The sequence below is a fragment of the Citrus sinensis genome, chromosome 9, assembly GCF_022201045.2.
Source record: "Citrus sinensis cultivar Valencia sweet orange chromosome 9, DVS_A1.0, whole genome shotgun sequence".
Lineage (NCBI taxonomy): Eukaryota > Viridiplantae > Streptophyta > Magnoliopsida > Sapindales > Rutaceae > Citrus > Citrus sinensis.
The window spans coordinates 27,746,050-27,768,948 of NC_068564.1; the positions used below are offsets into that span (position 1 = coordinate 27,746,050).

Genomic DNA, 22,899 nt, shown 5'->3' on the forward strand with positions numbered 1-22,899 from the left:
CTACGCATAATTGCACAGACCAAGGACACAAAATTCTCCATTACTGCAACTATTGTTGCATCCACCACAATGCCTTCTGTTGAATGATGGGTTCACACATTTCCCATTGCAGCATATCTCATTGTACTTGCACTTCTTCCCACACTTTCCACAATTCATCCTATCCTTTAACAATTCTACACATTTTTTCTTGCAGCATGAAGATCCAGGGCTTCCCTTAAAATAACAAATCCTAGGAAACTTGTCACAGGTTAGCCTGAGAGTTTTGGAGCTTGTACGTTTCTTCTGCAACGACAATCGGCCGCTGCCGATTGACTGATCTTCAAAAGGATCATGATCCTGATCTTCTTCATAATGATCAGCGTCATGGTTTTGATTTTCTTCCTCTACATGCACTACGGTCGTTGTTGCACTCACAACGTTGTGCAAAACTAGAATTATAGCGAGAAGGAGAATCAGTAATGTCTTCGTGAAAATCATGGCAATATATATAAAAGTTTTGGGCAGCTAGATGGGAGGGATGTAACGAGCCTTACGCCGCACAAAGACGATAAAAATAAATATATATGATAATTAACGGTCTCAACGTGACTAGCTAGTATAATGCTTGAGGATTTTTGTGGAGGAACCAAGAAAAAGAAAGAAAGAAAGAGCTGAAATGGGATGAAGAATAGGGAGAGTGAAGAAGGGTTTATATAGTACTAAATTTTGACATGTGAATACTGTTGGAAATATGAATTAAATTGGTAGATCTATGTACACAGTTAGTGGGGTGGTCAATGCTCATAAATAATTATGAATTGAATTTGTAAAACATATAGAGGAATAAAAAACTAGAGACGTGTTATATTGAATTCGAATACAAAACTAATAGTGGAAGGTACAAGGAAGGAAAAAGTTTTACTAAATGAAGTGAAAAAGTGGATTAAAGAATTGGAATAATGGAATGTGTCCTGACAGACCACCTGTATATAGAATACAAGTCATCTGCACATGCATGCATTCCACAATTAGCTAGTCATGTGATCTCTTACAACTCTTATATTATTTATGGAAGTGAGATCAAATGTTTGGTATAAAGGTTCTTTTGGTTAGTCTCTCCCTTCTTTCTCAAAAAATAAAAATTTAAGATCTCTCCTCTTTCTCCCCGAATGAGAGGAAGATACAACTTTTAAATTCTATTAATTCTATTTTGCTTTATAATGATCATTTATGCATGCAATTCATATTATCTTGTTTAATCTACTTTGAACACATCCCTCCATTTTCTGTCGAACTTCTAAAACTTTATAAACCCAGAAAAATGTTGCCCTTCACTTTAAGGTTTATAGCTTGGCCTATTCCATTGAGAGCGGCCTTTTATGTACCTTGTGCGAGATTTATGTGCTTAAGGGTAAAAAAGTGTAAAAATATAATTAGAGGGCAAAAAACATAAAAAAGGAAAAAGGAAAAGAAAAGCTGTAAGAATCTGTGATTCTCATATCTTATATTAAAGCAAAAGTGAAGTAAAGAACTTCACAGTTTGTATGGTAAAGCTGGACTGACACATAAAACTTGATTTCTCATTAATTTTTTAACCAACATTAATTGATCAGCTTAATAACCCCATCAGCCCAGCTGACAGTTCTATTTTAGACTTTGAGAAAGCAGCATACTTTCTTAATATAGAAATTAATAACCTAATCTGGTTGATACTTGGCTTAATAGAGACTCCAATCCAAGATGGAGTTCTTTTTGACTGTTTATCAAGCTAAACAAATCTTGTATAGTCGCATTCGGAAGCTCCTTTTCCTACTTTTACAAAGTGCCTGGACAAATAATATAAAAAGAGTAGTGATCAAGAATTTGTACGTTACTTGTTCATAGCTCACAGTTAATCACGGAGAATAAAGTTCAATTCTAAATTTTCTAACTTATATTATTGTAACAGAAGTTGATAAGCTACTTAAACAATTAATAACACCACCAGCCTGGTGAACAAACAAAGGAAGAAAGAAGAAATGCGCTCTTCTACAGGCAGAGGGCCTGTAATTTTAATTTTGGCATTGTTCTCTGTTCTTTCCACTTCCATTTCTCAATTCTCCACTTGTAGTGATGAATTTTTGCAGTTGAAAAGGGAAAAGAATATTACATTTTGCAAGAAATTACCCACCCTGGGAGCCGAATTTGCCTGGAACTACTATGATAACCAAACTGAGACGCATATTGACATTTTGTTTGGCGCGCGGCTGCCCTCAGACACAGGATCATGGCTGGCCTGGGGAGTGAATCCCAATCAAAGCCCACAAATGGTTGGCACCAGGGCCCTCATCGGCATTAGGCAACCAAATGGCACTCTGGCTTTGGGTACTTACAATATCACAGCTGATACAAAGCTAGGCTGCAAGCTTCAGCCTTCACGTATCGACGTCACAGTTGTAAGCAAGCACACTGAGTACGTGAGTTCGCTCGACTACTTCGCTATAACAGCGACGCTGATTCTTCCCCCGGAGTACAATATTTCAAGATTGAACCATGTCTGGCAAGTCGGGTATGATTCGGATGAAATGCAGCCCAAGAAGCATCGTGCTAATCTCCCCAATGTCGATAGCACGGAGACGATAAACTTAAAGAATCAAGAAACTACTTGCTGCATTGGCAAGCATCGACGCCATCTAAGAACTGTAAGTCATAAGAAGCTTTATTTGTTTTTCAATTATGACTGTTGTGCCTTTGCATAATTTACAATTTTTTTTTTTTAAATAAAAAAAACAGGTTCATGGGATTTTGAACATTTTGGGGTGGGGAACATTTTTGCCAATTGGTGTGATAATTGCAAGATACTACAGAGTCTATCCGAACAAATTTGCTTGGTGGTTCCATTTTCATGTATCATGCCAAATTATTGGCTACACTCTTGGTTCCATTGGATGGATCATTGGCCTTGGGCTTGGACGTGCTTCTAAACACTACAGTTTTCAAACACATCGGCTTCTCGCAATATTCATCTTCACGTTTACAACATTACAGGTACCTACTATTCTTCGGAAAAATCTCAGAATTAGCTCAAAATTAAGATCAAATTACATTCTTACCTACCTTATATCGTAACAATAACTATTTAGTACATAAGTACCTTTGGTTGCACTAGACAGACACCCGACATGTCGATTGCATATCGATCTCTTTTAAACAGTTATCTAATGTGATAGATTACTTAAGGACGTTTATATTCGAGATTTTAATACCGAACATGATCATTCATTTAATGGTCTTGTTTTTATGATTTACAGATGCTGGCCTTACGTTTGAAGCCCAAGAGGAAAGATGAGTACAGGAAATTCTGGGACATGTATCATCATTTTCTGGGCTACGCATTGCTTGCTCTGATATCAGTGAACATATTTGAAGGGATCGCCATACTTAAGCCGCATCAACTAGTTTGGAAATGGGCTTATATTGGACTTTTGGGAATTCTCGCTATCGTTACTTTGGGTTTTGAAACTTACAGTTGGTGTAAATTCATATCAGAGAAGAAAAAAAAGGCCAGCCCACCTCCACCAAGCGCTAACTAATAAATTTTTGTTCATGTTTGCTTTTCTTTGTGCCTCTTATTGTTATTTTAATAATTTTGAGGTTATAGGTATGTGTACGGCGGAATAAGTTCCAGTTTTTGCTGTTTGGATTAATTTTTTAAAAAAAAAAAAACAAAAATTGATGAAATTTGGATTTTGGAAAAGCATTTATCTCTTTTTTAAAAAAATATAAAAGAATTCCTTCCGTTCACATCAAAATGGAAGAAAGAATGATTGGGTATATTCATCTAATATTAAATAAATATTAATTACTTTAATTAATAAAATCTCTTATAATGAAATAAGATATATAGTAAAAATCTCTTGAGAACAAATGAAGTTGGTGACAGATTATATTTAAAAGAAAAAATAATAACATAAATCAAAGTTATGCCTGTTATTTATAGAAACTGTAACTTAACCGACTCTCATAATTTTAAAATTATATGTAAAAACATGACAACATGCAAAAATTGCCCCTTGTTTTACTTGTTACAGAACAATAGTGAAAAGCGTAAAATTATGTTTAATTTTTTACTTGCTGTAACCAAGACCAAGAGAGTGTAAATAAGTAAATAAATAAATAAAGAATAATAATAATAATGATGATGATGATGATAAATTGAATAAAAATTGTTCTTATCCACGAAAATCGAAAACAAGAAGAAAAAGGAAAAGAACAAGTGAAAAGGCTCAAAACACGTACACAAAAAGAAAGCAGAATGGCAGCTCCAACAGTCGAGGGAGCAGCTGTGACAGCGCTTCGCTCGGTGCTGCACCGGGTCCGACAGGCGGCGGAGCGGTCGGGTCGGACTCAGGAACAGATACGGGTCGTGGCTGTATCGAAGACAAAACCGGTTTCCCTGATTCGGCAAGTGTATGATGCTGGTCACCGTAGCTTTGGTGAAAATTACGTACAAGAAATCGTTGATAAAGCTCCTCAGGTTCATTGATAAATACAATGTAAATGCTGCAAATTGTTTAAATTTTTTAAATAATAAGTTAATTAAGTTTATGATGAAATTAAGTGGGATTGGTGCAGCTGCCAGAGGACATAAAGTGGCATTTTGTAGGGCATTTGCAGAGCAACAAAGCTAAAACTCTTCTGGGTATGTTTCATTTTATTTACTGCTTTATTATTATTATTTTTTTGCAACTATTTTAATTTTAGTTAAAGTTATTATGAGCTGACCCTCTTAAATCACCCGAAAGTTGAAGCTAGGAAAATATTAGGGTAGGTTTGTAGTTGTTGAGCTTCTGTTCAATTTTGAAAGCACAAATGCTAAAATGTTTCGTAAATACTTGCTTTTACCACCCAATAATACTTAATGGCTATCATATAACACTTCACTCCCAAACATACGATGATTGTATTGGTCATTTGACTGCTAATGGATGAGTTATTGATTATCGAAGCTGCTTCTTTCACAGTAAATAGGAGAGTTATGGAAAAAGTTAAGGCATTGTTTTGTCTAAGCAGGTGGAGTGCCAAATCTGGACATGGTTGAGGGTGTTGGTAATGAGAAGGTAAAGACTTTAGTCTGATATTTGTGCTAGGTTGAGATTCTTTTGTATTTATAGCTGAGTGACGTTACTCGTTAGAAACCTGATGAGTTTCAAACTGCTATCGGATGATGTTTTCATGGTTTTTATGTCATGAAGTGATTAATGCTTATTTATCCATGCCATATTCGTCTTGGGTTTCTATAAGTTAAGAGTTCAAGTTTAGTAATATCAGTTATCTAGATGGGATATAGCAGCAGCTCACAATGACAGCTGTCTTATCTTGTATTTTCATTATTTAACAGATTGCAAATCATCTTGACAAAGCTGTTTCAAACCTCGGAAGAAAGCCTTTGAAGGTTTTGGTCCAAGTGAATACCAGTGGAGAAGAATGTGAGCAACATATTCTGATTCTCATCATAGTTTATATTGTTTTCATATTAAAACATGGGAAACACAAGCTAACTAAATTCAATCTGTGCTTGTTGTTCTCAAGGATTCCAATTCCCAAAAAGACAATGATTTTTTTTTAATATACTTTTTCTTCTGAAAATGTACAATGTCTTTTTCAGTTATTATGATTTCTAGGCTTTAAAGCACCCTTACTGTGATAAGTCATTATATTGAATTTGTGCACTTTTCTTAGCTTGTGAATGTCATATAATCTCATGTAATATTGTAATTGTGCTGGCAAGTGAACTTTCTTTTCAATTTCTAAGTTATGTTTATCCTCTAACCCTTCTATGTATGAGTTCGGTGTAGCACATTTGTATTCATTTCCTTCAAGAGAATTAGGTTGCATTTGGATGCATTTTTCAAATCAGTTTTCTGTTTTTATAAAACAAAAAAAGGGGTAAAAAATGTGTTTGCTCATTGTTTTCCAAAATGCATACACAAAAATATGATTGCATCATTTTCTTAATGCTTAGTCACCTCAAACTCTCAAAGAACTAATGGATTGATTGTGACTTTGCTGCAGCAAAATCAGGAATTGATCCTTCAAGTTGTCTAGGAATTGTGGAACATGTTAGACTGCGATGCCCAAATTTGGAGTTTTCGGGCTTAATGACAATAGGGATGCCAGATTATACATCAACTCCAGAGAACTTCAGGGTAATGGATTTCTCATTTAGGAGAGCACATGTATTGTTGCATTAAAATTGAATTGATTTGTTATTTATGGTCCAGCATAGATGTTTTATTATTATCATTATCATTTTTCTGGAACTTATTTCATTGTAATCATTACGGTTGATTCGAATAAATGGACTCATTTTCTGAAAAAGTTTTTCTTATTCCTAAAGTTACTGATATTATATTTTTGTTATCTTTTGATGCTTTGTTGTTTCCTCCAGTCCTGGTGACAATCATTCATGCTCAAAATTGAAATTCAATTGCTAATCCCCCCATTATGTGGTCTGTTTCTACTAGTTAATGATTTCTTCTGGAATATTTTACTTCTTTTTGTGGCGATGGAACAGACTTTGTTGAATTGTAGAGCTGAGGTTTGCAAGGCACTTGGAATGGCAGAGGATCAGTGTGAGCTATCGATGGGCATGTCTGGTGACTTTGAGCAAGCAGTATGTGACACTACTGAATTTAAACCTTAAATTTAGTGAGCATCTTCATTTTCTTGATGTTTCGATGGCATTTACCATAATTTGATTTTGTTGTGCCTGCAAGTTTCAAAGCTCACACTCAATACTGTCTGAGGTGCTACAGCTATCAATGAAGAGGTGTTGCAACTAATGGTTTCACTTTCTTAATGCAGATTGAAATGGGTAGTACCAGTGTGAGAATCGGATCAACGATATTTGGACCTAGGGAATATGCAAAGAAGCAGCAAAATTAATATCAGCTGTGCTGCTTGTGCTGCTTACGCTTGATGCACTCACTGCACAATGTGAAAATTATCAGAGTCAAGTTTTTATTAGATTTCTCACGTTCCGATTCATTCAAGCTCTTATAATTGGAAGACACTGCACTGCACTGGCACATCCTGCACTGGGAGCTTAATACCTAGAAGGAATCGTAAATATGTCACATGATTCTTATTTAATGATTTTTTTTTTGGCTTCGCAAACTATTCTTTAACTGAATGAATTGTTACCCAAGTTGGTGTTACATTGGTTTCCAACATTCTCGTTATTTTTGCTTAATTGTATTTTTTCCCTTAAATCACTTGAAACATGCTTTTCCTTTTTCCCCCTTTGAAATGAGGGAGCTGAGGAGTCTCCGACAGTGGTGAAAAATCTGTTCTTTGAGTAGAATTTTTTTCTTCCCTTTCAATCTTAAAAGACAATCTTAAACGAGTAGTAAAATCAATGCAAATTTAATTGAGGAATCAAAAATTTAAATTGTTTTGAGGCAATCTGATCTTCCAATTTCCAATACTAAATGGTGGCTTTACTTAATTAATTGAAGTTCAAAATCTTTTGCAAAATCTAATTATTTGACAAAACTAAAAAACCATCTCAATAAGTTGAATGTCCCAACATTTTTGTTATGTTTTAAGAAAATTGATAAGCAATTTGTACTAGGGTCGTAAAATTTCTCCGTTTTTGTATTTCATTTTAAAACAGAGTTTCAAAAACCGCCCGAGTTAAAACCCCCCCTAAAATCTCTGTATGCGCGCCGTTATATGATACGAGTCTTATCTTAAAAACAAAACCCAGCATACACTCTCTTCAAAATCCAAAGAAATGACTTCACTTTCTCTGAAAACCAAAATTTCTCTCAATCCAAACAACTCTGCTCTTCATTTTAATGTACCAAACAAGCTTCAACACACCAACTTTCCGAAGAAAGGCAAAATAAAAATCAAAGTAACATGCTCAGCCACTGACCAACCACCGCAGCAACAACAACAGCAAACTTATTCAAAAAAGAAAAGAAATGCAAGTGAAGGAGATAAAGGGATTGACCCAGTTGGGTTCCTCAACAAAGTTGGCATTACACATAAACCCCTTGCGCAGTTTCTTCGAGAAAGGTAAACTTTTGGCAAATATTTTGAAAAAAAAAAAAAAAGGCAAAGAACTGTAAATAGTATGTTAATATTGAGAAAGTGGGGGTAAAAAAAGAACTTGAAGTCTATAACAAACTCATTTCGCTATTTGTCTGAGCAAGACTGACAAAATATTGATAATTGTTTTATTAATTGTTAAACTGGCAGGCACAAAGAGTTGAAGAACCGTAAAGATGAGATTTTTAAAAGATTTCTCAATTTGATGGAGTTCTCTACCGGGTTAGTTCTTATATTCTACTTGAATTGTTATGGAGTTTTGGTACTTTCGTTTGTGTTTTCTTAGGTCAGTAATGATTGATGTTAAAGTCTAAACTTTTACGATGGTTGGATGATTGTTTTTTTTTTATCTGTTTGTAAAGTTGGCAGTGTCTTGATTTTGATCTTTATGTTGGAAGTTTTTTGATATATTTTAATTTTTAACAGAGATTTATGTTGTTGAGGATTTGTTGAGTTGAGTTTTTGATTTCATAGTCTTGATATTTTTGTCTAGATATGAGATAGTGGGTATGCATCGGAATGTGGAACATCGGGTGGATTTCATGGACTGGGCTCCAGGTTTGACACAAATTAAAATTTTGTTCATTTAGCAAAGTTCTTGATCAGTTGGAGGATCCCAATTTTCAAAATAATAACTTCAATTCTGAAATTTTTTTAATTTACCTGACTTAACCAATCATTTTCCTGAATGCTGTCATGGCTGCAAGTCACCAAACTATTATTGTGTGAATTAACAACATCATCATCTTCAATTCTAAATTCTCTCATGATAAATCAGCTTTTAATTTGTCAAAACTTCTCTGCTTTTGGTAGATCACATCTTCAATTTAAGCCTTCTTGAATGTAGGTGCTCGTTATTGTGCATTAGTTGGTGACTTCAATGGATGGTCACCGACGGAAAATTGTGCACGTGAAGGTCACTTGGGCCATGATGATTACGGGTATTGGTTTATCATTCTTGAAGATAAATTAAGGGAAGGAGAGAAACCAGATGAACTCTATTTTCAGCAGTATAACTATGTGGATGACTATGATAAAGGTGACAGTGGAGTTAGCATTCAAGAGATTTTCAAGCGAGCAAATGATGAGTACTGGGAACCTGGAGAGGATCGATTTGTTAAAAATCGTTTTGAACTTCCAGCAAAGTTATATGAGCAACTTTTTGGGCCTAATGGTCCTCAAACATTACAAGAACTGGAGGAAATGCCGGACGCACAAACGACTTATAAAGCGTGGAAAGAACAGCATAAAGATGATCTACCAAGTAACCTGCCTTCTTATGATGTTATTGATAATGGAAAGGATTATGACGTCTTCAATGTTGCTAGTGATCCTCGGTGGCAAGAAAAATTTCGTTCTAAGGAACCTCCCATTCCATACTGGTTGGAGACACGTAAAGGAAGGAAGGCATGGTTGAAGAAGTACACTCCTGGAATTCCTCATGGGAGCAAATACAGGGTCTATTTCAACACTCCTGATGGGCCGTTGGAGAGAATACCTGCTTGGGCTACTTATGTACAACCAGGTAAATATGCTCTGCATCTGCTAGAAGTCGTTCTTACTTTTTCATGGTAATCTGTGGAGGAACTGATCTCCTTGTTCTGCTTCTAGTTAATGTTTATCTGATTTTAACTGACATATCCAAGGTACTTTTGGTAGTGGTCTTTTTGTGGTTTGATTAAGTTGAATTGGCAAGCTATTTATCAATTGTTTTTCCATCATAATTCTCTGAGTGGTGGCATCATGAAAACATTTCTGATTGGCAGGAAACTTTTAGTCTATTTTTCTGAAATCATTAGCTTGATTGATTCTAAATGGAGAGTATACATCAGTTAGATAGGAATATTACCTATTGCTAGTGTTACCAACTTTCAAATTGTACTCTGCATGCCTGTGGCCATGGTTCTTCTATTCATTCTTATCTTGAACATTACTCTTGCGCTCATTATTGCCTTTCCTTTGCTTTGTGGTGTACCTTCTGCTTTGATTTCAATAGATACCTGCAAGTTGCATGTCATTCTCTTTATCTGAATCCTTTTCATCTGATTCAGATGCCGATGGAAAGGAAGCTTTTGCAATCCACTGGGAACCATCCCCCGAATTTGCATATAAATGGAGAAACACGCGCCCCAAAGTGCCAAAGTCCTTGCGTATATATGAATGTCATGTTGGAATAAGTGGATCAAAGCCAAAAATATCTTCATTCAATGAGTTTACAGAGAAGGTGACTTCATGAATGTTGCTTTTACCAATGGCTTATATTGTAGTATAATAATCATTTTTCTCCTGGTTCGCACTAAAGCTTTCCTCTTTTAGGTCCTTCCTCATGTGAAGGAAGCCGGATACAATGTAATCCAGTTATTTGGAGTTGTTGAGCACAAAGATTACTTCACAGTTGGTTATAGAGTAAGTTAACTTTTTTTTTTACCCCTATTTGTTAATTGAAAACTTGGTAAAATTTACATTTGGTGTTCCCAAATTTGCAGACATCCTACTTTCTGGTTAATATTTGATCATGTCATGTATAATAATCGGAAATAAAATACTGAAATCAGTAATTAGTAATTGGAAAGTTGAAATTTGATTGCCAAATCATTTCTAGTTTGTTATAATGTAATCGTTTTTCATAGTTGGTGCAAACTTATGTCACATGCGTGGTATTTGTAGTTTAGCTACGCATAATACTGGAGGATGTAACACATTTAATAGCTGGGTTCATATTTTCAAATGTTTCCCATTTTGTTTTCTCAAAAAAAAAAAAATTATACTTTTGAAAGATGTTCATTCACCATCACTTTCTGTTGATCTATTACTTATTTGATATAGTACTATGGATGTTACAAAATATCTCCACTGTAACACAGGTCACCAACTTGTATGCTGTTAGCAGCAGATATGGCACTCCTGATGACTTCAAGCGTTTGGTTGACGAAGCACACGGTTACCATTCCTCACCTGATTCCATTCAATTTTTTATTTCAATGGTTAACCATAGCAACCGCCTTTATGCTCTTCACAGCTGAGCAACTGCTATAATCTTTTATAGCTTCCTGAGATTGCTGTGTACTTGCACTTTCATATTGAAATTCTATTACAGATTCAAGAACAGATTGTAACACATAGATAGTGTTGTAAGATGTTGGCAGTTAGTATAGCTTCTGTAATGTTAAATACCATTTTCATTTTACAGGACTAGGACTGCTGGTCTTCTTAGACATTGTCCATTCCTACTCAGCGGCAGACCAGATGGTTGGACTATCACAGTTTGATGGATCAAATGACTGCTACTTCCACACTGGTAAAAATGTTGCTAATACTGACAGACTAAAACTATCTTCTCCAATTAAATTAGGTTCTTACTTTTGCTTGCCCCTCTACTCAATCAACTTTTATGCAGCACAGATCATATTCTTTTGCGTGGTGTTGTATTATGCACATATGATACCTGGTATCATGTTCGTAGATGTAGCATCATTCTATTTTCTGTTTCACTAACATATTTGCTTTGCCCAAATTTTCTTACTTGAATAGGTAAACGAGGTTTTCACAAATATTGGGGAACCAGGATGTTCAAATATGATGACCTTGATGTGCTACATTTTCTCCTTTCAAATCTGAATTGGTAAACGTTACGAACTTCTATACTTTTAAATTCCAAGATGTAGCATTAGCAGAATGTATCATTTTCTATTCTGTAAGTTTGTACCTAACTCTGGATGCTCTACATTATTAGATGTCGGTTGATCTTTTTAACTATAAAATGTTGTACATTTACTTTGGGTAGGAGACATTACCGTTGCTTATGTGATGGTCTTTGATCAGGTGGGTTGTGGAATATCAGATTGACGGTTTTCAGTTCCATTCCCTCTCATCAATGATATATACGCACAATGGTTTTGCTTCTTTAACGGGTGACTTGGAGGAGTAAGGCCTTCTATTCAAACATTTGTCAAATCCTATTTTTGATAACATTTTGCCCCTGTGTTCTTTCCTTATGTTTCCTTGTTTTGAGTTTTTTAGATTTACAATCAGAATGCCCTAGCTTATAAAAGTGTTGCTTCATTGTAGCCTCAAAATAATCTATTTCTTTGTTTGAGCTCTGTGATAACAGTTTTGTCTTTGGTTTTCGTATCTGCAATTTCACCATAGGAGGAAATATTATTGATTGTGTGATGCAGTGTCAGTGGATTTGATCCAAGTTAATGTAGGGAGGAAACTGACTGATTTGCAATTAAACCCCCAATATTCAACTTCACAATTATTCTTGATATGTTTGCTCTGTAAACTTTATTGCAACCAGTTCAATGTTCATTTCAACATGAAGTGTTCTTGTTGCAGGTACTGCAATCAGTATGTTGACAAGGATGCATTATTATATCTTATTTTGGCAAATGAGATACTGCATGCTCTTCATCCAAATATTATAACAATTGCTGAAGATGTAAGTATCGCAGTTTGTGTGCTTTTCAGCTCACAATCAAAACTCAGCATTTTGTCTTGGCCTTCTTATTATGGTTAAGATCAAACAAGCGTTACTCACTCTAAAATGGCATCTTCTTTTCCAGGCAACATATTATCCTGGACTATGTGAACCAACTACTCAAGGCGGATTGGGATTTGATTATTTTCTCAATCTTTCTGCATCAGAGATGTGGTTGTCGTTTCTTGAGAATACTCCTGATCACGAATGGAGCATGAGCAAGGTTGTTATTTGATTATCAGATGTTATTTCAGCATCAAATGAGATTTGTTGTTGCTTTGTGAATTATCTCTCTAATCATTTTTTGTCGTCCAGTTTCAAAATTTATTGAACTTGATTCTATCATGTAGATTGTCAGCACATTAGTGGGCAATGGGCAATATTCCGATAAGATGATTATGTATGCCGAAAACCATAATCAGGTAATCATCTGTTTTAATCTCTTGTTTCACATCAGAGTTAAATTTTCTACAGATTTTAACTTATATTCATTTGGATAATGACTACAGCCTGCTTTAACAATTTTGTGTGTAGTCCATATCTGGAGGGCAGTCATTTGCAGAGATATTGTTTGGTGAAATCTCAGAGCATTCTCCTGACACAAATAATTTGTTGCTGAGAGGGTGTTCACTGCACAAAGTATGCCATACACTTGTATTTTATTCTTTCTTCTCTTTTTTTTATTTCCTCGCAAATTAGATTACAATTGTCATTTTCCTCTTTTTTAAATGCAGTGCTTTCTGAATGTTCCACATGCCAATGATTCAACAACTTAATTTGTTTCAACAGCTTTAGAAAGTAGATTTTTTTTTTTTTTTGGCATAGCATGGATGTCATATTGTCACTGTTATAAATTGTATAAACTTTTTATGTCCAGTTGATTCATTCTTTCGTTTGATACATATATTTTAATTAGTTTTATTTTGTCTCAATATAGATGATCAGATTGATTACATTTACTATTGGTGGTCATGCTTATCTCAACTTCATGGGCAATGAATTTGGCCACCCAAAGGTGAGGTTTTATTGTTCAGATTGTTGAATTCGTTGAATATAAATTATTTTTTCTGATTAATGATTTTTCATGAACCAGAGGGTCGAGTTCCCAATGCCAAGCAACAATTTCTCATTTTCTCTTGCCAATCGTCACTGGGATTTGCTAGCCAACAGACTACATTCCAACTTATATTCCTTTGATCAGGTGTTAGTTCACTTAATATTACAGCCTTTATTTTAGTTTATTTATATATGATAAGACCTTAAGGTTTCTTTTTCTGTTCGAACTGACTTCAATATTGTACTAGATGCTGAAAAGTACTGTAAGCATTTAGTGCTTCTGTTAATTATATTCTCCTGCCACATGAATGGAGTATACTGCACATGATTTTATTTGGATGCCATCTACACTTGTTTCATGAACTTCTTATGTTGTCTTTTTTAGTCATCGAGCATGACATAGATTGATGGCACTGGTACCAATTTACAACATTTTTGCTCTTTCTAGGAACTGATGAAGTTGGATGAAAATGCAAAGGTGCTTCTGAGAGGTTCGCCTAGCGTTCACCATGTGAATGATGCCAAGATGGTATATAAAATCCTCTTCCTTTCTATTACTTGTCATTGTAATCCTTGATGCATCTTCTTATGTTGCCTTTTACCAGCTTATAGTGGATCTGTTTGCATTGGTGAACTCATGCCTACATGTTTGTTTGCAAGGGAATATGTTACGAATTTTTACCAGGGGTGGGATAACCCAACGGCATTGTATAGACACAGAGGTTGTAACAGTTTTACAAGTTAATTTTGCATTAACCAAACTGCAATTTCAGTATTGTAGGTCTTCGCCATAAAGTATTTTGATAGTGGCACTGTGTTTTATGGACAATCTAGCTTTTCAAATTTTTAAACTGTGATTCTTTTAATTTATGTATCTTCTGCTGAACAATTAACGTGCATATGGTAGTATTGTTTGCAATGCATAACTTTCATGCTCGTCGCTTTCTGTTTTCCAGCTGATTTTTATTCTACATTATTAACATTTCTTTAATGTATCTTAGTGTTTTTCGGATGGTAAGCAACATAATTTTGTTACTAACTGCCGCAACATGTGGCTGTCCACAGGTAATATGTTATATGAGAGGTCCTCTTGTCTTCATATTCAACTTTCATCCAACAGATTCTTATGAAGACTACTCTGTGGGCGTGGAAGAAGCTGGAGAGTATCAAGTAAGTATTGTTCAATGCCAATTGTAGTAACTTCTATCAGTCACATATTGAAGTCTAATTCCTACTGTGAAAATGATCTCTGGGAATATGGGAATATTATGATTCCCAGGGGTGAAACATATTTATACCCAAAATATAAATACCGTTGCTTTAATGCAAGTGTATTGGGCAAGCTGAGCTGTTATAAGCTGTGGACTGTTAGGCTTCAAAAAGAACAACACTTACTTTTTTTTGGGTTTTTGTGATCATTTGTCGCATCTGGATTCATGTAGTTTAACTAGAGCAACATTTTTAATGGTACAGATAATACTAAATACTGATGAAAGTAAGTTTGGAGGTCAAGGACTTATTAAGGAGCACCAATATCTTCAAAGGACCATCAGCAAAAGGTGGTAAATAATAACTTTTTTTTATGCTTTCCGCATCTTCCTAATAATTCTGTTTTCTGCATTCTGTTTTGTTTAGCTCTTTTGCATGATTTTAACACCTGTCTTTGCAGAGTTGATGGTTTGCGAAACTGCATAGAGGTGCCTCTACCTAGTAGGACTGCCCAGGTTGGTAAATTTTGCCGCAATACTCTGTCATAACGTTTGCCTCATTTCTCACGAGGAACTAATCTTTTCCATATTCACAGGTTTATAAACTGAGCCGGATCTTAAGAATCTAAGTCATTTTGCATTCCGAACAGATACTTGCAGAAATTCGAGAACGAGAAGACTAATTACATCTTTGTTAAGTCACTCAAATGAGAAATTTTCTCATTGATGGAGAGATGTTCTGTACTTCAGAACCCCAATCAGCTTGTGAAGAGAAAGAAATGCATTTGTCCACCGATATTTTGCTACACTAGCTGGTATGGGTGTTCAGAATCCAATCTGATCCGCTCAATCTGTAGAAATTTGATTCGTAAAAATTCGATCTGTAAATTGATGGATTGGATTTGATTGAAAATTTGAAAATCCGTAGTTGGTGGATTAGATATGGATTCACTTCTGTAAATTCTCAAAAATTCGTGAATTCGTAAAAAAATAAAAAATATTGATTTAGTAAAAAAATTAAACTTGTAAATATAGCATTATACTTACTAATAAATAAATAAGTTAAAATATAGTTACATTAACACCATATTATATCTTATCCGATAATAACATAAAATAAAAATAATTAAATAAAAAATACAGCTTTCTATTCAATTAATTTTCATGTATTGAATTAAATAAATGATATTTTTTTTTGGTGTGTTATATTTTAAAACTTTAAAAGTATTTTCTAATTTTATTTAAACAATTAATTTATTTAAATTTTTTTTAATTTTGAATTTGTTCGGTAGTAAAATTATTTTTATATTATTTTTTTATTTAGTCCGTTCATGAATAGAACTTGATTCAAAATTTTTAGCTCGCAAATCAATTCGTAAAATGGTAGATTGGATATAAATTATGTTAAATTTGCATTCGGTCCACATGCATATAGATTGGATTTAAATTAAATTTTACTAATTCGTGAATTTGATTGGACTAAAAATTTATAATTCATAAAATTATGAATTAGATATGAATTGATGTCCAATCCGCGAATACCCCGATCAACTGATAATGGGCGGCTAATTTTTCTCACAGAAGCTCCTTCGAGCTAAACTTCATGCGTACATAAGGCAATGATGCTTGAAGGAGGGGCCTCCTCGGAACAAATTGATGGAAGAAATCTTATCCTGCTTTCATATAAGGAGAGAATGCTGACAAATGCAATACGGCATTCCTGCTCATTGCTCAATGCTAAACAAGTTAGATTGGAGGACGAAAATTATACTGATTTATATGTTCCAATCCTTTATTGCAGTGTAATTTTGTCGATCTGAAATAATGTTTCAGTACACTATTTAACCAAACTCATAATTTTCCTATACATAAAGTTGCCATCTTTATTCCAACATGGTCCGAAAGTGTAAAATAAACAAATATAAGATGGAAATTGAAAAAGTGATTATCATTTTCCTTTATTAACAAACAAAGGGCAAAAAAAAATTAAAATAATTTTTATATGATTGCCTTCAATTTGGCCATAATTCTTAGAAGGAACTAGATTTAACATTACTTTGCAAAAAGGTCGTCAAACGGCAAACAGAAAATGAAAGGAGCAAAAGTTGAACACAGTAACGTTCAAAATCTATTACACAAGTGTCTCACCACACGACGCGCATGTAAAGCACGTGGCACCGATTCTCCAGACGTCAGAAGTAAGACGCAGCAAGAAGGAAACGGTCTGTCTCGGTCTCTGCCCTTTGCTTTGTTAATACCGTGAAGGAGACTTGCAGAAAAAGCGCAAGGAAGTTGAGTGAGAGAGAGAGAATGGCGAATCTGCCACAGTCGCTGTCGATGAACGTGCCGTTCGGCGGTGGGCCCAGCGCTTCGAGCCCTAGCGCCCCTGCAGGAGCTGGAGCGAACAAGGACCGGAAAATGGCGTCAGCTGAACATTTGGTACTCGACCTAAGCAATCCTGATTTAAGAGAAAACGCTCTTCTTGAATTATCAAAGGTAAATTTATCTTCGCCTCTTATTTTATAAAAATTAAACCCTAGAGCCTCAGTTTTGGCTTTTATTATTACTTTCTTATTTATATACATTTTCTTGGCTATGAATTAGAAGCTAGGGTTTTGAGATGCCAATGCAATTTTGTTATAATTTTGATTGATGATTTGAACATGTAAATATGGCTAAGGAGTATATACATTTGGTTCCTTTTCTCATGATCCTAAGATTAAGAGCAGTGAGGATTATATTTGGTTTCAAGGGGGTCTTTGTCCAACATTGGTGTTTTCTTGGCCTTCTTCAAATCAGGATGGATTCCCTCTTGATTTGAGCTCTCAGAAAATACATGCATGTGATTGGTATGTAAAAATCGTGAACATAATAAAAGAGTAGAGAACGTGGATAGAAATGCACACATGTCAAAACCTTCAAAGGTTAGATCAAGAGGGAATTCCAATTCTTTTTCTGTCAAATGAGTTTTTTTAACGTTGTTAACCAAAGTGAAATTGAAACATAATTCATCTTGTTCAAATTTTGCTTCAAAGAATTAGATAGCCTGTGGAGACAGGTTTTCATTTATCCAATGACTAGAGTTGACGTATTTGAATGCATGCTGCCGATGCTCGTTCTATCATGTGGTTTATGCAGTTTAAGTGTTTGAGATTTGTGTGCTGTATATAAACTAGTGTCCACCTTTGGTTTCATTTTTTAGAACAAGGAATTATTTCAAGATTTGGCTCCTTTCGTGTGGAATTCTTTTGGTACTATAGCTGCACTCATACAGGTATGCCTAATAAACTTATGTTTTGTTTTTGTTTTTATTTTTTAGAAGAGAGAATTATTTCAAGATTTGGCTCCCTTGTTGTGGAATTCTTTTGGTACTATTGCTGCATTATTACAGGTATGCTCTTTATTTGTTGGTCTTCTATTTTTGTGTTTCTTCCCTCAGCCCCATCATTTGTCATAATTTTATATAGCTCATTCAGCAATATACTGCTTACACAACGAAGCTCTTTGTCTCTTTCATTACTTTTTCCCCCCTTACTGAAGCTTCTGCCTTTCTGTATAAAAGTTATGGTATGCTACATGGTGTTTAGTTAGGGATAATTTATGTTGATCTGATGTCGTAATTTGAGAAAGGATTAATTATAAAGCAGCAGGATGAACGGTTATGAGGAAAATGGAAAGTGGACGATTTTTTAATGGAAAGCCATGCATTTGCTTATTGTCTTTACAATCAACTTCCGGAAAGGTCATCTGTTGTTTTTTGTGCTACATCTGTCTCTGTGCAGGAATGCAGTAATAATTGAGTTTTAATGTAGTCAGTTATTATTTTCTCTGTTCGTCATATTGGATTCACATGTTTTACCACCTTTTATCAGGAGATAGTGTCAATATACCCTGTTCTATCACCACCAAACCTTACTCCTGCACAATCAAACCGAGTTTGCAATGCACTTGCTCTTCTTCAGGTCAGTTTCATTTCTTGACGTTTTGCTATTAACTTATTGATTCGTCTTGGACTTAATTGTTACATCTGAAAAATTGGATTGTTTTTGGTTTTCACCTCATATGTATTTAAGTAGCATCCAAGAGAGAGTTAAATGTCTAATCTTTGTTGTCAAGTATCTTCACTATCCTTGGTGGTAGTTTGCCTCATGTTATATTTTTGGGATATGAACTAGGATGTTGCGTGTTTTATTTTCCTGAATAATGTCTCTTTACTGACAAAAGAGCAAAAAGATGTGAGTTTTCATTCTGCACGATGTTAAAAGAATTAATAGCTGCACACTACAGTAAAGGAATGGTAGTTTTCGAAGATCCACGTGCTTGCATTGAAAGTCAGTCAAACTGGTTTAAAAATATAAGTTTTATGTCTCGTGTTCTCACTTATTGTACTTATGTGTTAATGACTTTGCGCAAATAATTCTGTTGAATTTAGTTATCTCAATTGCTGTAAATTCCTGTATTTAGAGGCAAAAGTTATTAATGCTTCACAATGTTATTTTACAGTGTGTAGCCTCCCATCCAGACACAAGGATGTTGTTTCTCAATGGTAATCTTTGTAATCTTGCTGTATTCATTAGATGATTTTTCTTTTTCAATTCAAGAATCACCACAATTTTCTATAGGAGATGGTTGTTTAGGAAGATGCATATTTTAACATTTATTTGTCATGGGATGGTTCTTGCAGCTGATTGTTTCTCTTTGCAGCTCATATACCATTGTATTTGTACCCTTTCCTGAATACAACAAGCAAGTCAAGGCCCTTTGAGTACTTGAGACTTACAAGCTTAGGTGTTATTGGTGCCCTGGTGAAGGTACTTAATCAGCACTGACTTCGAATTGCTCCAATTCATATATTATCTTGTCCATTTTCATTTGATAGGTATTTTCTTTCTAATAAAGATGATTGTTGTATCCTCCTTCCATTTCAGGTTGATGACACAGAAGTTATTAGCTTCCTTCTTTCAACAGAAATAATCCCACTCTGCCTGCGGACCATGGAGATGGGCAGCGAGTTGTCAAAAACAGTTGAGTGTGCTGATTTGTAGCCTTTTCTTTTCTGAGTGCTTTATATATTAAAATTTTCCATTTTCTCTGTTTCATCTGTAATACCATCTGAAAAGGCATTGTTTCTTTTGACATGGAATTTCTGCTTGGAATGTATGTTGAAAACAATGTCATTCAACAACGTCAGTCAATCCGCTAAAAGTATTTAATTTCAGTTGATTCTGGATTCACTCAGAAAGTATTTTGGGGCTGTTTTTAGAAGACAGATTGCCATTGAGATCTCAAAAGTGCTACTGCTTTATATTTTAATTATCTATTGACAAATATTGGTGGAGATGATAAAATTGGAATTTGAACATGTAGATATGGACTCAGTTTTTGTACTTTGACATTTATGACGAAAGCCAACCCATTTTTTAAGTTCCCCCTTGATGAGAAAGGAGTTGCATTCAAACACATGGTCCCAATTTACGGTCCATCAATGCTTGACTAAAGCTTTGTGATGGCAGGTTGCGACATTTATAGTGCAGAAAATATTGTTAGATGATGTGGGCTTGGATTATATTTGTACTACAGCAGAGAGGTTTTTTGCAGTAGGGCGAGTTTTGGGGAACATGGTTGCGGCACTTGCTGAGCAACCTTCTTCGCGGCTGCTCAAGCATATTATTCGATGTTATCTGCGATTGTCAGACAATCCGAGGTGGTTTAGCTAAACAGATTTCCTTACTGCTCCCATTTCGTTTCCTTCATTCTCTTGCACAAGTTTCTAGTTCAGGTTCTTAATAGACATTTTGTTTGACTGTTCTACCACAGGGCTTGTGATGCTCTAAGAAGTTGCCTTCCAGACATGTTAAGAGATGCCACCTTCAGTAGTTGCCTTCGTGTGAGTGCCATTAGTAAATGTTTATATTATTCTCTTTATATTTCATTACCTGTGAATGAGCTTCAGTCACATGCATTTGAGGGGTTTGGATTCCATATGGTGTAGCTTTAGTTTTTGAATATCAAATGAATGAAATTTTGAAGGTGACTGAAAATTTGATCCGTATGTCCAATGGGTCAGTTACTCAACTTATAATCTCTTCAAAAGAGAATTATCTCATCAAACTTAGCGCTGGACTTGAATCTTTTTATGTTGCTTTCCATTTTTTTGGTTCCATGTGCTCTCGCATTCGCTTTTGGCCCACCCCAACATTATGCTTTTTATCAATGTTGGCAGGAAGATCCAACAACAAGGAGATGGCTGCAACAGCTGCTTCATAATGTTGGAGTCAATCGAGTTCCAACACTTCAGGCTGGAACAGCATTTGATCATATGCTGGTGAGCTGAATTGGAAGCAAAGCAATTTTTCAATCTATTTGATGCCCATAGTTGCAAGTCCAAACTGCGCAGCGTAGGCTGATTCATAACATTTTCACCTTTTTGTTTATGTCAATTTCTGTGGTTTAGTGTCTGTAATTAATGGGTGTTTAAGAGAGAGTCAGGTCAGGGGTGAAAACAACAAAGTTGGTTTAATCACCTGAGTTAGCTATAACTTGTCATCTGCCTCTCATTTGTAGCGTAGTAGTTTGTGATCAAGCTATTTTGTTTTGCATTGAGTGGCATCATGCTCAAAACTTTCAAATAATTGTCGTCTTTATTTTCTGTGTTGGGGTGCGTGATGACCCACCATTTACCTATTGCAGAGTTAAAAACTTTGCTGATAAAATAATTCTTTTTTTTTTCTTTAAACTGAAATTTCTCTCTCGGTGATTTTGAAATGTATGGTGAATTGAACCTAATGGCGGGTGTGTTTGGCACATAGCATTAAACCGCATTATAATCTTGTATTAATAAAATACTATACTATATTTGGTTAAAAATTAACTTTCTATTAGACCATATAAAATTCCTAATGCAATACATTCAAATGTCGCAAAAATAAACGTGTGGGGTAATTACGGTCCATTGCATGGTTGCATGGGGTGTCGTAATTATGCTTCATTGCGTGGAAAAGGGGAAAAGGGGAGAGGAAAAAAAAGAAGAAAATTGAAGAAGACGAAGAATGAAGGAGAAATGTCCACAATAAGAACGAGACCCCCAAATCCCAGAAGGCCGGAAATGTCCACAACTACCATCTCCAATGACGAACGCGACTTCTCTTCCGCTGCCGCAAGCGCTGATTACGTCACCAAAAAACTGCTATACAAGCACCGAAAAGTAGCCATATTCTTTGCATATTGTGGCGTCCATTACGACGGCATGCAAAAGTATCTAGGCGTCAAAACCATTGAAGGATCTCGAAGACTCAACAATTTAAGAGTAATCAAATGATGTGGTATTTATCAATTATTTAGTGAGATGATATAATTAGTTCACTCAAAATTTTATAAAGAGTTATCAATTAACTAACAAACGTGACATCTTTTGAGATAATTATTTGAGATAAAAATTTAGAATGTTTATCATTACTCATAATCAAAGTCACATAACTCTATGAGAAATCACAGAATTTGTAAGAAAGAGAAAGAAAAAAAAACAAAGGAAAAGAAAAAGAAAGAAAAAGAAAACGGAGGCAAAGAAAAAGAAAGAAAAGAAGGAAACAACAAAGAACCTGAAAGTTCTGAAAATAAAAGAAAAGAAGCCTTTAAAGAAAGAGAAAAGTAACAAAAGGGGTGCTTGTAAGTGTTGTTGAATCACATGTATGAGTATTACTTGAATTATTTAGTACATCCCACTTTCTTAGTGATTATATTATAATTATCGTATTATTTATTATTTTATAGTTATCTTGTGCTATATATAAATTTTTTATTCCATCGTCATAACTCATAAGATGATTTTTAAACTAATTTTGGATGTTTTAATTATTTATTAATGTTGTAATATTATTTCGAGGTTATTTCATTGAAAATTTTACTTCAATCATTATTTCACATTTTATATATTTAGAAAATATTCAAAAAATAAATGTTATACTGTCGAAAATTTAAGGATATAAGCTTTGATCTTTATAAAGAATTATAATTTTTCAATATTTATACTATAAAAATAATATTAAATTTTTAAAATTTAAGACTTCTATATTTAGT

At 34.7% G+C, this 22,899-nt stretch overlaps 5 protein-coding genes across 9 annotated transcripts; 4 read left to right on the forward strand and 1 right to left on the reverse strand.

Annotated features, from left to right (window-relative positions):
* LOC102625156 (stigma-specific STIG1-like protein 1) lies at positions 1 to 480 on the reverse strand. The gene has a single exon (XM_006475068.1). It carries the CDS (start codon positions 478 to 480, stop codon positions 1 to 3), a length of 480 nt encoding a protein of 159 aa, XP_006475131.1.
* A 1,505-nt stretch (positions 481 to 1,985) lies between these two features.
* Positions 1,986 to 3,622, forward strand: LOC102624874 (cytochrome b561 and DOMON domain-containing protein At4g12980-like). The gene is made up of 3 exons (XM_006475067.4): positions 1,986 to 2,663; positions 2,755 to 3,009; positions 3,273 to 3,622. The coding sequence occupies exons 1-3, from the start codon at positions 2,001 to 2,003 to the stop codon at positions 3,552 to 3,554; spliced, it is 1,200 nt and encodes a 399-aa protein (XP_006475130.1). The 5' UTR covers positions 1,986 to 2,000; the 3' UTR covers positions 3,555 to 3,622.
* Positions 3,623 to 4,169: 547 nt separating this feature from the next.
* LOC102618793 (uncharacterized) lies at positions 4,170 to 7,194 on the forward strand. Of its 3 annotated transcripts, none has more exons than XM_006474963.3 (7): positions 4,170 to 4,498; positions 4,597 to 4,663; positions 5,035 to 5,081; positions 5,363 to 5,450; positions 6,037 to 6,170; positions 6,539 to 6,637; positions 6,829 to 7,194. In XM_006474963.3, exons 1-7 carry the CDS (start codon positions 4,277 to 4,279, stop codon positions 6,907 to 6,909), a joined length of 738 nt encoding a protein of 245 aa, XP_006475026.1. In that variant the 5' UTR covers positions 4,170 to 4,276; the 3' UTR covers positions 6,910 to 7,194. The 3 variants fall into 3 exon arrangements, with proteins under 3 accessions (XP_006475026.1, XP_015384598.1, XP_015384599.1); XM_015529112.3 differs by having other exon boundaries at positions 4,185 to 4,498; positions 6,539 to 6,672; XM_015529113.3 differs by having other exon boundaries at positions 4,295 to 4,517.
* Positions 7,195 to 7,629: 435 nt separating this feature from the next.
* LOC102618514 (1,4-alpha-glucan-branching enzyme 3, chloroplastic/amyloplastic) lies at positions 7,630 to 15,762 on the forward strand. 2 transcript variants are annotated; one of them, XM_006474962.4, is made up of 21 exons: positions 7,634 to 8,046; positions 8,230 to 8,301; positions 8,573 to 8,637; positions 8,927 to 9,604; positions 10,131 to 10,303; positions 10,396 to 10,485; positions 10,944 to 11,019; positions 11,270 to 11,377; positions 11,611 to 11,701; positions 11,902 to 12,003; positions 12,418 to 12,520; positions 12,645 to 12,782; positions 12,910 to 12,981; positions 13,094 to 13,198; positions 13,497 to 13,574; positions 13,653 to 13,760; positions 14,064 to 14,144; positions 14,681 to 14,785; positions 15,089 to 15,174; positions 15,285 to 15,339; positions 15,420 to 15,762. In XM_006474962.4, the coding sequence occupies exons 1-21, from the start codon at positions 7,760 to 7,762 to the stop codon at positions 15,450 to 15,452; spliced, it is 2,706 nt and encodes a 901-aa protein (XP_006475025.1). In that variant the 5' UTR covers positions 7,634 to 7,759; the 3' UTR covers positions 15,453 to 15,762. The 2 variants fall into 2 exon arrangements, 1 of the variants encoding a protein (XP_006475025.1); XR_008051916.1 differs by lacking the exons at positions 15,285 to 15,339; positions 15,420 to 15,762 and adding an exon at positions 14,276 to 14,337 and having other exon boundaries at positions 7,630 to 8,046; positions 15,089 to 15,120.
* Positions 15,763 to 16,949: 1,187 nt separating this feature from the next.
* LOC102618037 (uncharacterized) lies at positions 16,950 to 21,472 on the forward strand. Of its 2 annotated transcripts, none has more exons than XM_006474961.4 (9): positions 16,950 to 17,319; positions 18,026 to 18,097; positions 18,696 to 18,785; positions 19,327 to 19,369; positions 19,528 to 19,634; positions 19,752 to 19,847; positions 20,337 to 20,527; positions 20,641 to 20,710; positions 21,047 to 21,472. In XM_006474961.4, exons 1-9 carry the CDS (start codon positions 17,134 to 17,136, stop codon positions 21,155 to 21,157), a joined length of 966 nt encoding a protein of 321 aa, XP_006475024.1. In that variant the 5' UTR covers positions 16,950 to 17,133; the 3' UTR covers positions 21,158 to 21,472. The 2 variants fall into 2 exon arrangements, with proteins under 2 accessions (XP_006475024.1, XP_006475023.1); XM_006474960.4 differs by lacking the exon at positions 18,026 to 18,097 and adding an exon at positions 18,143 to 18,214 and having other exon boundaries at positions 16,953 to 17,319.
* The last annotated feature ends 1,427 nt before the right edge of the window (positions 21,473 to 22,899 follow it).